Here is a 13,669-nt window from a genome sequence, read left to right as displayed (position 1 = left end):
GTTGATAATGAGGGAGGAAATGTGTACCTAAGAGCAGCAGCTGTTCAACCTGCCGTCAATCCAGGCCCTTTCAGGCCAACCTGCTTCTAACTCCCCCAGTCCTGAAAACTGCCCAATCCAAAACAGGTGACTCACACAACAGCGCTGACTTGCTCAAGATAAAGAATGCCAGATGAGGAGAGGGAGGTAAGACATCCAGACCCAGCTGGGTGGGGAGCTCCTATGTATCCTTAAATGCTCTCGGAACCCTTCCCTCTCCCTGCCTGCTGCAGGACTCAGGAGGAAGTGCCTTGTTGTGCCTTTTCCCTGAGCACCTGGCGGGCATGGCTGTTTCCCTGGCAGAGACAGGGTGTTCATGCCAAGAGCAACTTGTCTCCCAGAGCGGGCTTGCAGGAGCCTGCGGGGCAGGAGGGGAAAGGCTCAGTGAGGTGCAAAGAGGGTCCAGCCACCTTCCCAGTGTCTCCCCACGGGTGGGGAAATATTCCACCAGGCCAAGGTGGGCTGCCCAGTCTGTGTCTGTGTCTACACATGGGCCTCTGCTGCCAGTCAGCGCATTTTGCCCTTTGTGGCTTGGCCTTGGTTCCTTCATTGTCCCCGATCTCCTGGCCCAACCACCCGAGTGAGTGAGTACATGAGAGCATAGGGTTGTTTTAGGCTGAGATATTGATCAAACGTGAAGGCAGATTAAGGCCTTGGCTGGAGGAAGGGAACACTTTGCATGGGGAGGGTTAGGGCCAGGCCCTGCTCGGACGACCAATGCTCGGATGGAGAGAAAAAGGCGCGCGGGTTTCACCCCGGAGACCTTGGAAGGGAGGCAGGCAAGCGCCTTTCTGGCCGAGAGCCAGCCGTGATGTTTCGCGGAGCCACCCAAATAACGCATTCGATCGACGGCTGAATAAAGGCAGACGGGAGCGAGAAGTCCACCACGAGCCACGGAGACGCACCGCCAGACCCCCCCCCCGGGCGGTCTGAGCTCCTTCCGACGCGCTACCCTTTTTATAACCTCCGTCCAAGCAGCTTTCCTCTGATTGGCGGCACGGCCTGAGCCTCCGCTCTCATTGGCTTGGCCGCTGACGTCTTCTCCCCGCGACGCCCGTCTCGGCCGGCTCCTTGGGCGCCGCCATATTGCGCGACGAGGCCGGCGGGCGGGCGGGCGGGCGGAGGAGGGGGTGAGGGCCGCCGCGTCGCTCGCCATGTCGGAGACCTACGGTGCGTGGGCGGCGGGGTCGCGGCGGGGCCGGAGGGGGTCTCGGCGGGGGCCTCTGCAAGGGCTGCCTCCCGTCTCTCTGTCTCCCCGCAGACTTCCTCTTCAAGTTCCTGGTGATCGGCAGCGCCGGCACCGGCAAGTCCTGCCTGCTGCACCAGTTCATCGAGAGCAAGTGTGAGTCGCCTGGACGTCACGGCGTTCGGGGCGGGGGCTGGCCAGGGGTGCTCGGGGGCGGGAGGGAAGGCCCCGACCGGAGCCCCCGGGCGGCTGTGGCTCCGCCCATCCAGCCGACTCCGGCTGCGGGCAGACGGCGCCTCCCGGTTCCTCTCCGAGCGACGGAGCCACAGAGGTCGCTCTCTGAGCCCCCCCCCCGCCCTCCGTTTAAGTCCCCGGGCTTCCCCGCCTGATCCGCTGCCCCCTTGTCCCTCTCGGCCCCCGGCAGTTAAGCAGGACTCCAACCACACCATCGGGGTGGAATTCGGGTCGAAGGTGGTGACCGTGGGCGGCAAAACGGTGAAGCTGCAGATCTGGGACACGGCTGGGCAGGAGCGGTTCAGGTAAGCAGGGGCTGAGGGGTCTGGCCGTTGTGGGCTTTGGCGAGGGAAGCCCCCACCCCAGTCGTTGAGAAGGAGTCTCCTTTGGGGAACACCCCTGCTCTCCATGCCCAGCCCCGGCAGGGAGACGAGCCTGGATAGTGCCGAACTGGGAAAGGGCACCTGGAAGGATTTTTAAAGGGTTTGGAGTGACTAGTTTTAGATTTGCAGTGGTAGGATATTTATAAAGCAGATTCTCATGAGAGCCTGTGCTGCAAGGATTGTACTTCTGATTCACCCAGCTTGCAAGATCTGCTGAATTTTCTGGTTGATATTATTTTTTCCATACCTCAGTTGTTAAAGTTCTTTTTGAAAAGAGGTGAAGGTACGTGGGGGGAAGGTTTCCTCCCCATTGAGACTTATTTGTGCAAGGCTTCAGATGCCATTCCAGTTTTTCAAAGTCTTCTCTGAAACAAAGAGTGCTTTGTCTGCAAGTCTGAGTCCAAACCTATCCCACATGTTGGCCTAGAAAATGCTCTGTACTTACAGAATAGATTGCCTTCAGGGTGATCTTGGTTCTAACTGCACAATTCAGCATCTGGAAACCCACTTAGAAATAAGGTTCAAGTTAGCACGCGCAAGTGCCATTTCAATAGTTTGCTTTGCATCCAGTCTGCCCTAGCTGTATGAAGCCTTGTTCACTTTCTCCCTAGGTCTGTTACTAGAAGCTACTACAGAGGTGCAGCAGGGGCACTTTTGGTGTATGACATCACGAGGTGAGCACATTGGACCCCCATCTCTTGCTTTTCGGCAATAGGAATTCCTGTGAAGTTTCTGCTACGGCTCCCCACAGACAGTTTTCATTGTGGAAGAAAAGCTACGATGCTGTTTCTTAGCGGAAATTTATGCTGCAGGGAAGAGGAGCATCTTGACATACAGAATGGCTGTGGGGAGGGGTCAGTTACTGGTAGGACAGCAGAGGGATATGGAGGAGGAAGCCAGGGAAGCAGCTCACGCAGAAATCTGTTTCCTTTCCCTCTCTGGGACAAAGCCTTCCCTGAGTTCCCCAGCAGGCATTTGCTTGTCTGGCATCCAGCCTGTCAATTCCATCTTGCAGCAGAGAGACCTACAATGCCTTGACCAATTGGCTAACTGATGCCCGGACTCTGGCTAGCCTCAATATTGTAATTATTCTGTGCGGCAACAAGAAGGATTTGGATGCTGACCGGGAAGTTACTTTTCTGGAAGCTTCTCGTTTTGCTCAAGAGAATGGTGAGTGTGTGTGTGTGTGTGTGTGTTTGTGTGTTTATGTAACTCAACCCCTGGAGCCTTGCTTTCCTCAATGCTGCTGGGTTGAGAGAGAAGGGAGCAGTTGCTCTCAAGTTTCCTTCCTGGGCCACTTATGCAATTGACCTGCCGGACTATAATCCCCTCTCTCCACCCCTTGGTTTGGGCTTCTGTCCTGGGGTGCAGGAAGGCTCCTCACACCCATCTGCGGCTTTAACCAAGCTCAGATCTGGGTTCAGAACATACATTGGAGCATTATGGCAGTGGTCTTAATCCGGGGCTTCTTCTTGCCCCGCAGAGCTGATGTTTCTCGAGACTAGTGCCTTGACTGGAGAAAATGTAGAAGAAGCTTTTCTGAAATGTGCACGGACCATACTGAATAAAATCGAATCAGGTGGGTCAGATTTATTTATTTTTAACAGATTTATGAACAGCCTGAGTCCTGAAGGTAGAACTATGGAAACTGTGGTACAGTCAGCCAGCAGTATAAGTCTTTTGGTTAATACCTCAATCGCCTGGGCCAGGAAGATGCAACTTAGTGGTTTGGGTCAAAATGGCTTTGAGCTGGTTCAAATTGTGGCCCCCCCCCCCAAAGCCTGGAGGATGTGCCACGGCCAGGCAGCTGCCCGAGGGCCTGCCCAGACTCTCTTTGGGTAAGTAGACCCGCGTGGCAAAGGGGCTCTGGGACCGAGGGGGCCGTGGGTGACTCTAGCCAAAACCAGTGTTCCCTGAGCGTCTCTTCCCCCACCAGGTGAGCTCGACCCGGAGAGGATGGGCTCAGGGATCCAGTACGGGGATGCGTCCTTGCGGCAGCCACGGCAGCCACGGAGCAGCCAGGCACAGGCGCGGCAGCAGTGCACCTGCTAGGGCCCAGGTCCCCACCGGCTTGCCAGGTGAGATGGGAGCTTCTCCCCAGCGACTCTGCCATTCAGGGCCCTCCGTCTGCCTGTGCCTCCTGCACCCCGGGCTGCAGGGACTCTTCCAATTCCATCTCAGAAAAAGGGGTGACTGGGAGTGCCTCTAGGCCCTCCCCACGCATCGGAGCCAGGGGCAAGAGGCGCACAGGGACCCCTTCAGCCACCTTTGAGTGCCACGGGGAGCTTTGGTGGGCGATCTCCAGGTCACCCCGTAGTCAGGAGGTTTTGGCCACGGGTCCAGTCCCCAGAGGGAGGGGTGAAGAACCGGTGCCTCTGCAGGGCCCCACCATGCTCCCCCTCTCTCCTCAGTGCTGGAACTCCGCTGCTCTGGGCCCAGGGCTATGAGGAGCCTCTTTTTCCGCTTGGTTCTCCACAGCAACAGGCCTCATGGGCTGAAGACCCTGCTGCACCCCCTGCTGTTGCTGCCCCGGCCACTGCCGCTTCCTGCCCCTTGCCTCGCCTCCTGTCCTAAGGAGAAGGGTTGTGCGTTGGGCTCTCAGATTCCCTAGCGGAAGGTTTGCACAAGTGGCCGTGGCCAGGCCCTGCACCCGTCCCCTGGCACACTGCTGCTCCCCCAAGGGTGGGGAGTGCCCCTAGAGGGTGTGGGGCCTTCTTGGCCCCTTCTGCGCTCCTGAGCTGCCTCCAGCTGAATAGCAGCCAATCCCTCTGATTGGGAAGGAGTGTCTGTCCCTCCCAAGATGCTCTCCTTTCTTTCTTCCCTCCATAAGACCTTGACCTGTTTCACGTTGCACTGAACCTCAACCTGCTTGGAGAAGTCGGGGGAGCGGGGTTGCAGGCAGGTGGGAGCGCTGGTGTGGTCCCGGGCAAGGGGCTCTCCCCTCCAGGTTTGCTTGTGCAAGGTGGCATTTCCACGCCTTGTTCCGCTTTCCGGGCCCATCTTAGGCTTGGCCAGTGCCTCTTTTCCTGGGGCCAGGCCAGGCCAGTGGGCAGGTTGGACGGGTTCTTGGGTTTTTGTGGCAGGGTATTGATGGAGAGAGAGCTGCTTCCTCTGGGCAGTTTTTCTGAGCTCTCTTCCTGGGTGGTTTACTCTGGGCTGGGTCCACAGCAAGGAAGCCACAGCGTCGGCAGAAGAACCCTGCCGCTCTGCTGGTGTGGGGATAGTGACAGCCCCATTTGGGTGAGCTTGGATTCTCGCCTGCTTTCAACTATGGCAAGATGTCCGTATCTCTAGAGCCTTTGACCAGACAAAAGTCCCACTGACTTCCAAAGAGCAAAGCCCTGAATTTTGTCACAAGAAGTGGGGGGGAACCACCAGGTTATGGAATTGCCCCCAGTCCTTCAATCCTGTGGCCAGTGCTGCGCGTGGTCCCTCAGCTCTGAGAAGGATCACAACAGTTTCTCTTAACCCTCCAATGGAGTCTGGCTCCCTCCCGCCCTCCCTCTTCTCGTGGGTATTTCTTTCTCCCTGCGTGTTGATCCACATTTGCAGGGACCCTCAGGGGTCTGGTTTTGAGCCTGGGTCCAGGTGGTGGCAAGCCCAGGTGGGTTTGGAAGAGTTTGTTGGTCCTCCCTGGTTCACTGAGGAAGGTAGCGAAACTAAGGGTAGAGTTTTGCAGGGTTGACCTGGCAGTCCCTATTAGCAGTTCCTGCCTTGCCAGAAGAAGAGGTTGGGCACTTTTGCCGCCTCCTTTCCCCTCCCTAGTTTTAAGGCCACATAATGGGAAGGTGGGAACCTGGAGGTGGGGTCTGCTTCTGCTTCCTGCTAGGATGTAGGGATCTGTGCTGCTCCTTGTGTAGTGTTTTGATGGCTCTGGGAAGGTTTCGCTTCCTCTCCTTTTAGGTGTAACGTTTATCTTTGTTATTTATTCTTTTGTGTCAAGGGCAGGAACAGGCCAGCTTTGCAGGTGGGGTCCCTGCTTTCATTTGCCCACCTCAGCTACATCCCTGGTTTGATTCCCTTAAGCTTTGTAGGAGGAGGGGGAGTTCCTTCCATCCAGAGTTGAACAGCTGACAGTTACACGCAGTTTAAAACTTAAATCTTCTGGTTTATTATTATTATTTTTCTATAAATGCAAACATTCCCTCCAACTTTAAGGCTGTGAAACTGATACTTATATATAAAATGTTTTTCCCCCTTTTCCAAATGTCAGAATTGTGATGCCTTTTTTTTTTCTTTTTGAAGCAATACATGTAGTGTAACAAGCAGCAGAAGGGTCGAAGGCTACTCAAATGTAGGGCAGGCTGCTAGCAGGATCGGAATAAGGGCTGGCGGTGGTGGAAGATACCAGGCTGCCATGGTTTCTAACCACGGCTGGTCTGCTTTGGGAATCTCATCAGCAGGACCTTCAGCTAACTGCTCTTCCCTTCCCCGTCATGAGTGAAGTGGATCAGGTGTAGGGTAGTGGGTAGGGCAGGGGTCTGTAGCTGTGGCAATTGGAAGCCTTGTGGATTTCAGCTCCCAGAATTCTGCTGCATCTCCATCTGCAACCTCCTTTTAGAACCCTGTTCAGCCATTGGTGGGAAGTACAGAAAACCCTCCCCTGCTTCTCCACCCAAAAGCTCCCTCCTTCCCTTCACTCGGGCGATGGATCTTTCTCTCTCGTGGACCGCTTGGTTGTCATAAAGCCGTCTGCCAAATGCCCCCCATGCTTGTGTGCAAGGTCCAAGTGACTTTTTAATTTTTCCAAAGATGGCTGAACCCCCAATCTGTCACCCCCAGATGATGGGAGGGGCGAGCTCTGCAGTTTGCCTTAATGGAGGCTCTAACGGACCGAGAGGCAAAAGAACTCCAAGGGAGAAACTGGCATCATTTTTCATGGTGTGAAAAACATGACAGGAGAGTTGTCAAAACTCTGTTACTCTCATAAGCTGAGCCTGTCCTTTACTGTAGAGAGGGAGGGATAAGGAGGCACTGGATCATCCCCGATTCTCCTGTCTTCATTGTAGACAAATCCTATAACCCTTTAATAACAAATCAGCATTGTAACAAGAAGTCATCAACTGAGGACATATATGCAATAGCAATAGCACTTAAGAGTTCTATACCGCTTCACAGGGCTTTACAGCCCTCTCTAAGCGGTTTACAGAGTCAGCAATCCGGCTCCTCATTTTGCCCACCTCCGAAGGATGGAAGGCTGAGTCAACCTTGAGCCTGGTGAGATTCAGTCAGCGGAAGTAGCCTGCAATATTCCACTGCACCACCATGGCTCATGTGTACCATACCAAGGAGACTGAGGACTCGAGTTCTCCAGGATTTACATGCTGTATCACATTTCTTGCCTGTAATTGAACAAAAATTAAAACAGAAAAGACAAATTGATGAACGTGGTCAGAAAATAAAGAGCAACAATTAAAAAGATCCGTTTCTCAGTCAATCCATGGAGCACCTCTTCCGAAATGAAAACTTCTTGCCTCCAAATCCGCAAATCAAGTGGGTGTCAGGGATCCACCAGGAGCTTCCCAGGAAGAAGCCCTGGACCACAAATGAGACTAACTGTGAGTTGAAGGCAAAGGTGCGTCTTAGCTGAGCTCCAAAAAACGGGAACCCACACTGGTGTTTTTTCAATTCAGGGGAAGAGCTGCAAACCAGGTGGGTGGGCTTAGGAATAGTCCCAGAAGCCTCCAAGCACACGGGCAGGCAGACCTTCAAGGCCTTTGGTGGGTAGCAGCCGCCGCCTCTGATTCTGGTATTCCCAAAAAGTTCTCTTGGGACCCAAGCAGGGCATGCGGTTTCCCGCCACAGGGCATCAGTGGGGTGCCACAGACGGGCAGAGCCCTGGAAAGGAAGCAGGCAAGAAAGAGCCCCAATGGGTTTGCCTGCAGCATGTGGGGAAGGGAACCTCTGCCAGACCACCCCCCCCCCAATGATTTGGTTTTCCAGCCTTTTGGGAAATCAAGACAAATAATTCCTGGAAAGGAGGGAAATGGTCTCTATGGGGAATGGCATGCCTGGGCCTGCGCAGCTTCCTTGCTGGTGCCCACTTGGGAAGCGTCGGTGAGTTCTTTTGCCTTGGGTGCTTGGTACCGGTACCACCCAAGTTCCTCTGCCGCACACCCCCCCCGAGGTTTGCTCACCGGCTGTGCCCCGGAAGCCTCTGATGGCTGACCCAAGCTGGCCGTTTTGGCTTCCCTTGGCCTTGTGTGTGTGAGAACATTTTGTCCACCCCGGAGGAACAACTCCTCCTCCGAAAACCTACCGGGCGGCGGGGGGGACGCTGGAGAGGGAGCGTTTGGCCGGATCGAGCTGGGAGAAGCGCTGGGGCTGCCCCTCTGCCTCGGCTCCACCGCCCCGGGCCTCCACCTCCGTTGGCTGGAAAGAGGCGCCGGGTCTGCTCGGAGCTGCCGCGGGGGAAAAAACGCGGGGGTCCCGGTCGCGGGAGAACGCCGGGCCGGGCCCTTCGGCTTTCCGCGCTCCAGAAGAGGCTCCCATCGGCTACGCCGGGGAGTCGCTCTGCGGAGCTCCCGGAAGAAAAGCGGCTCCGGCCAGAAAACCAAGCGCCGCGCGCGCGGGGACCGAGGAGCCGCGCCACCGGCGGCCCGAGCGACCCCCGCGCGCTCCGTTTCCGCTTCCTCTGCTCGGAGGGCCGAGCGCGGGCCCCGTGTGGCGGCGGCGGCACCAGGGGCGGCTCGCTCCCGGGTCTCCCGCGAGGAGGCTGCCCGGGTGGCGCTTGTCCAGAGCCCGGCAGCACAAGCGGCGGCTCCAGCGCAGGTGAGAAGCGCCTGGGGGCGCTGAGCAGAGCGCGGCTGGCTCGAAGGGGCCGGCGGCGGGGGCCGAGACCCCGCCGGCTCGCAGGACAGCGGAGGAGGGACCTCGCGGAGCCGCTTCGTGCCCCGGTTGGCCCGCAGGACAGCGGCCCGTCCCGCCGGGATCTCCGGCTGCCCTCCCGCAGCTCTCCGCCGTTTGTGGGGTCGCGGTCCCGGCAGCCTCTGCCGCAGGCCGGGGAGGTTGGGACCTGCGCTCGGGGGCCTGACTGGGACCGTCTCTTCCCCGCTGGCTCGCTTCCTTCCTTCCCGGGGATGCGGGGCGTTGGCCGCGCTGAGTCCGCTCGGGGCCCTTGGGAGCTCAGCCCCTCCTCTCCCTCCCGCAGGCAACCGGGCCCGGCCCCTCCCGCTGCTCGGCGACCCCTGGGCTCCGCGCTGGGCCGCCCTGGCGACTGCAAGATGCTGCCGGCCCGCGCCCCCGCCCTCCGCGCCTGAGATGGAGGCCCCCCGCCCGGCGGGCCCTGCCGTAGGGCTGCTCCCGGGCCAGGGCAGGCAGGCGGGCAAAGGGGTGGCCGTCCGGGGCCTCCTTTGGCTGGCCCTGACCCGGGAGCTGAAGCGGCCCTGCCCGGAGGCGCGGGCCTCGGAGGCGGAGGGCTCGGCCGAGCGGCGGCCGCGGGAGAGCCCGGCACCCTCCGGCGCGGGCCCGTCGGCCGGCTGGCTCGGGACTACGTGGTGCCCTGCCTGGCTCGCTACGGCCTCTGCGTGAAGGACGCCTTCCTCGGGGAGGCGCTGGGCGGGCAGATCCTGGCGCAAGTGGAGGGACTGCACCGCGGCGGCAAGTTCCAGGACGGGCAGCTGGCGCTTCGCAGAGCGGGGCCCGCCCGCCGCATCCGCGGGGACCAGGTCGCCTGGGTGGAGGGCCGGGAGCCCGGCTGCCGAGCCATCGGCGCCCTCATGGCCCGCCTGGACGAGCTCATCCTGCAGTGCGCCGGGCAGCTGGGCGGCTACGAGATCAACGGCCGGACGAAGGTGAGCGAGCGCCGGCTGGAAGGGCCGCTGCCCGGGCTCAGCCCCTCGGGCAGACGCAAGGGTGGGGGAGAAGGCCGCGGGATCTGGTCTCCGGTGATCCTGTGTGTCCCCTCCCTCCGGAGGGCGCTAAAAGCCATTGGCTTTAACCTGGGGGCGGGATCTCTGCTGCCGCTGCTGCTGGAAGGGGCTTGGAGCTGGGCAGGCGGCCCAAGACCAAAACGACCCTCCCCAAGAAAGGCCTGGGGGCTTTTGGCTCTTCCTTGGGCCTCTGCTTCCCGGGCTCGGTGTCCTGGGAGGGAGGGATGCCCTCTTATTACCTGGGGCAGGACAGGTAGCCGTGGAGGATGGGGGATGGGAGTAGCCCTCCTGGATTTCGGGTCAAGAAGGCAAATAAGCATCTCTGACCCTCCCCCTCTCCCCTTGGTTGGGCTGAGCCCTGAAGGGAGGGGGGGGAGGGGGGCTGTGGGGCGCATCGGCCAGGCTTGGAATGAGCCCCGCCATGTTGTGTGGGTACCAGTCAATTGTCTGCCAGCCCTCCCTGACTTTAGGTGCCTGTGGGGCCCCTCAGAGGAGGCCCCCTCCCTTTTGCTAGTCTTGCCAGCCTGCGCCCAGAGGGACCCTGGCCAAAGTGCCCCCATCCTTGAAGGGGTAAGAGGAGTCTCAGAGGTGGGCAACCAGCCCTGCCTTCGCCTCCTTTTGCAGCCCAGTCCAAAGGCTCCCTGAGTTGGCATCTCCTCCCCCCTGTCCTCGGGTGACCCTGCAGGGAACATCCACCACGTGGCTGGCAGCCGCCCAGCTGGGAGGGAGCAAGTCCCGCCTCACTGGGGGGACTGGATGTCCTGGCTCTTCCTGAGAACAGGCTGCTCCAGCCCTGCGTGGGGAGAGGGTCCCTCCTGTCGGCTGCCCGGGGGAGGTGGGCTTGGGGGCAGGGAGGGCAGATGCCTTGCATGGGGGTGCTGCCAGCCCACTGCATCCCTCTCACAGTGGGGCTTCCCCCCCCCCACCCGCCAGTGTTCAGATGAACCACAATTCATGATGGGGATGCCTCTCAATAGCTCCTGCCCGCCTTGGGCTTGAAGGAGGGGAAGGGAGTCTCGGTGTGTGGTGGGGGAGGGGCTCCTCTCGGAAAGGAGGGCATCTGGCCTGGCCTGGCCTCCTGGGGTGCCTGCAGTGAGGGTATGTGAGACCAGCGGGGCTGCAGGATTTGTCCCCGGCACCTGTTTGATGGGGGCAGAAGATCCATGCCCTGGCATTTGCCCCCCGCCTCTTGTGGAGTGCCTTACCAGGGTGGTCTGGGCTATGAGGCCCGGTCATTTGTGCCAAAGCAGCTGGCCAGAGGGGCAGGGGGCTTCTGGGGGCAAGCCTAGTGGATTTGCCAGCTACTCAGTCGTTCCCCTTCCCCTCCTGCCTCCCAGGCCATGGTGGCATGTTACCCTGGCAATGGCCTGGGCTACGTGCGGCATGTGGACAACCCCCACGGAGACGGGCGCTGCGTCACCTGCATCTACTACCTGAACCGGAAGTGGGACAGCAAGGTAGGGGGTGGCGGGAGGGGCGGGAGGAGGGGGCAAGGGGGCAACTCCTGGCCTTCGGGGCAGCTCAGAGCAGCCAGGGCCGAGACTGAGGCTCCGCTGGCATTTCAGGGCAAAGGGGGAAAGGGACCGGAGTCGCCAGTCTTGGAGAGCAGGAAGGTTGAAGCCCCCGCGGAAGGGGGAGGTTTCCATGCTCCTAGAAGGCTGCGAAGAGTGGAGGGCTCCCCTCGAAGGCAGTTGGGGGCTGAAGGGCTGGGCTCTCGGACAGAGGCCAGGATCGGGTGTCACCCAGCCCCGGGACGAGGGGCTGCCCTTCCAATGCCCCCGGCCTCCATGCCCCCAGACTGAAGGGCCCTCCTTGGCCCCCTCTCCCCCAGGTGCACGGGGGCCTCCTGCAGATCTTCCCAGAGGGCCGCTCGGTCGTGGCCAACATCGATCCCATCTTTGACCGGCTGCTGATCTTCTGGTCCGACCAGCGCAACCCACACCAAGTGAAGCCGGCCTTCGCTACCAGGTGACGGGGACCGGCTGGAGGGAAGGGCCTGGGGCAAGAACCACCCCGGGCCTGCAAATGAATCACCTCCCCCCAGACATGCAGAGTGACACTTTGGCAATGGGGGGTAGCCAGATGGAGCCCCCGCCTCATGAAGAGGAAGGCTTCAGGGCCAGCTGCCCCCCAGGAAAGAGGCAGGGAAGCCCAGAGGCAGCACCCTCCAAGAGACCGGAGGACGGGGATGCCAAGCCAGACGACACCTGGGTCCCTGGGCTGGAACAGAAGATCCCTCTCCCTTCCCCCAGGGGGGCTGCAGCCAGAGGCTTCTGGGCTCCTGCTGAGAAAGGCTGGGGCAGCGCGGGTGTGTGTGTGTGTGTGTGTGTGCTAAGAAGCACCGATGGGAGATTGCTGAGCGGCTTGTCCTGGAGAGGCTGCCCCCATCAGATCCCAGGCCATGCCAGCTCTCTCAACCCCTCCCCCAGTCCCAGCTGCCGCCTGACCTGCCTTCTGCCCACCTGCCCAGGTATGCCATCACGGTCTGGTACTTCGATGCCAAGGAGCGGGCCAGAGCCAAGGAGGCACACCAACGGGGTAAGAGGGGAAGGGGCGACCTTTGAGCGGAGGTGCCGTGGGGATGCCCCCCGTAGCCTGGGCCCTGGAGTCCTCTGCCCGCAGCACGGGAGGGTCTTTCCCTGGGAATGGCTAGCCCAGTTAGCTGTGGGGCAGGGGCAGCTTTGGAAGCTCCACAGACTGTTGTCCAGAGGGGCTTGGCTGATGGTGGCCGGCCAGGAGAGAGCGAACAGGCTGCTGCCCCCTTGAGGGTCCTTTGGCTTTTGGGAGCCAGGAAAGGAGCAGGAAAAGGAGGCAAAGCAGTGGGGGCAGCTTGGGGGAAAGGGCGGGGGCACCTGGAGGGTAACCCCTCTCTTCCCCTCCCCCTGCAGCTTCTGCTAGGAAGGAAGGAGCCTCTTCGGGGACTGACGGCCCCACGTGACGGGTGGAAGACGTTGCCGTGGGAACCTGGCTGGCAAGGCCCTCCCAGCTGCCTGAGGATGCTGCCACGGCTGGGCTGGGACACCCCAATGCAGGGAGGGGGTCTTGGGGGAAAGAGGGGTCCTGGGCTGCAGAGAGGAACCCTACCTACGTGCTGGGATGTGTGGGCTTTGCCCTATGATGTGCAGCTGTGCTCTGGCCAGTCCGTAAATGCAGCTCCACTTTGCACATGGGGTGCTATGGGGAACCCCCTGGCAGCCCCCTCCTGCTGCTGCCCCTTTGTGGACGAGGAGACAGAGAGGGGGGGGCTGTGGAATAAAGATACCTCATTTGGAAACGCTCCTGGCTGATCTCTTGGGGAGACGGGGGGGCTTGACACGCAACCCAGTTTGAGGTGCCCCAGCTGCGTTCCCATGACTGCTGTGCACTCAGGATGCCCCATTGCTGGCTCTGTTCCCACGTCAGCCTGGTCTGTTTCTGGTGGGCAGCGTCTCCCATGCCTGCCTTGCCAGCCCCAGGGCAAGACCCTCCCTCGTGGAATTGGGGGCTGCTCTTCTGAGCGCTTCTCTCCTTCCTTGTCCTGTGAGGCCTCCAGAGGGTCCATGGGGATGGGGGGGGGGAGAGGTGTGATTTGGGGAGCAGCCAGAAATGAAGGGTGCAGGCAAGGAGGTGGCCAGCAGGTGGTGCCCTTGAGCTGACTTGGCTGGGACCCCTTGTGGCACACACACCCCCAGGGCAGGAAATTTGGAGGGCCAGAAGAACTGCCTCCCCTCCCCCCCTCAGCTCTGCATCCTCCAGGGACACCAGGTGAGGTGGAAACTCGCAATGTGCCTGAAAAGCAGGTGTGGGACTTTGGGGGGTGGGGGGTGTCAGCGACCATTTTGGGCCAAACTGGGTCTGCGCCTCCCCCCAACCTCTCCCCCCTCACACAGCCGGAAGCGGGGGAGGCGGGGGGGGGGGCTGGGCCAGGCCCCCAGAGTGTCTTCAGGGCCTCCTGCTTGGTGGGGGGGGGGGCTGGG

The 13,669-nt window shown here is 60.3% G+C and overlaps 2 protein-coding genes across 8 annotated transcripts; both read left to right on the top strand.

Moving 5' to 3' along the window:
- The first annotated feature begins 222 nt into the window (after window positions 1-222).
- On the top strand, window positions 223-7,261 carry RAB4B (RAB4B, member RAS oncogene family). Of its 6 annotated transcripts, none has more exons than XR_015750400.1 (8): window positions 223-496; window positions 1,301-1,381; window positions 1,650-1,764; window positions 2,454-2,516; window positions 2,858-3,012; window positions 3,450-3,680; window positions 3,779-3,920; window positions 4,321-7,261. XR_015750400.1 is itself a non-coding variant. In XM_087970342.1 (8 exons), the coding sequence occupies exons 1-7, from the start codon at window positions 235-237 to the stop codon at window positions 3,892-3,894; spliced, it is 888 nt and encodes a 295-aa protein (XP_087826468.1). In that variant the 5' UTR covers window positions 223-234; the 3' UTR covers window positions 3,895-3,920; window positions 4,321-7,261. The 6 variants fall into 6 exon arrangements, 5 of the variants coding, with proteins under 5 accessions (XP_087826468.1, XP_087826467.1, XP_087826469.1 ...); XM_087970342.1 differs by lacking the exon at window positions 3,450-3,680 and adding an exon at window positions 3,326-3,421; XM_087970341.1 differs by lacking the exon at window positions 3,450-3,680 and adding an exon at window positions 3,326-3,421 and having other exon boundaries at window positions 4,254-7,261.
- A 1,224-nt stretch (window positions 7,262-8,485) lies between these two features.
- On the top strand, window positions 8,486-12,987 carry EGLN2 (egl-9 family hypoxia inducible factor 2). 2 transcript variants are annotated; one of them, XM_026687779.2, is made up of 6 exons: window positions 8,486-8,613; window positions 8,993-9,635; window positions 11,051-11,170; window positions 11,545-11,681; window positions 12,184-12,251; window positions 12,602-12,987. In XM_026687779.2, exons 2-6 carry the CDS (start codon window positions 9,561-9,563, stop codon window positions 12,649-12,651), a joined length of 450 nt encoding a protein of 149 aa, XP_026543564.2. In that variant the 5' UTR covers window positions 8,486-8,613; window positions 8,993-9,560; the 3' UTR covers window positions 12,652-12,987. The 2 variants fall into 2 exon arrangements, with proteins under 2 accessions (XP_026543564.2, XP_087826466.1); XM_087970340.1 differs by lacking the exons at window positions 8,486-8,613; window positions 8,993-9,635 and adding an exon at window positions 10,547-10,811.
- The last annotated feature ends 682 nt before the right edge of the window (window positions 12,988-13,669 follow it).

Source organism: Notechis scutatus, chromosome 8, assembly GCF_049901735.1.
Source record: "Notechis scutatus isolate UNSWTSFEM ecotype Mainland chromosome 8, rNotScu1.2, whole genome shotgun sequence".
Taxonomy (NCBI): domain Eukaryota; kingdom Metazoa; phylum Chordata; class Lepidosauria; order Squamata; family Elapidae; genus Notechis; species Notechis scutatus.
The sequence above is the reverse complement of the archived record's forward strand: the minus strand, read 5'-3'. Positions and strand labels throughout refer to the sequence as shown.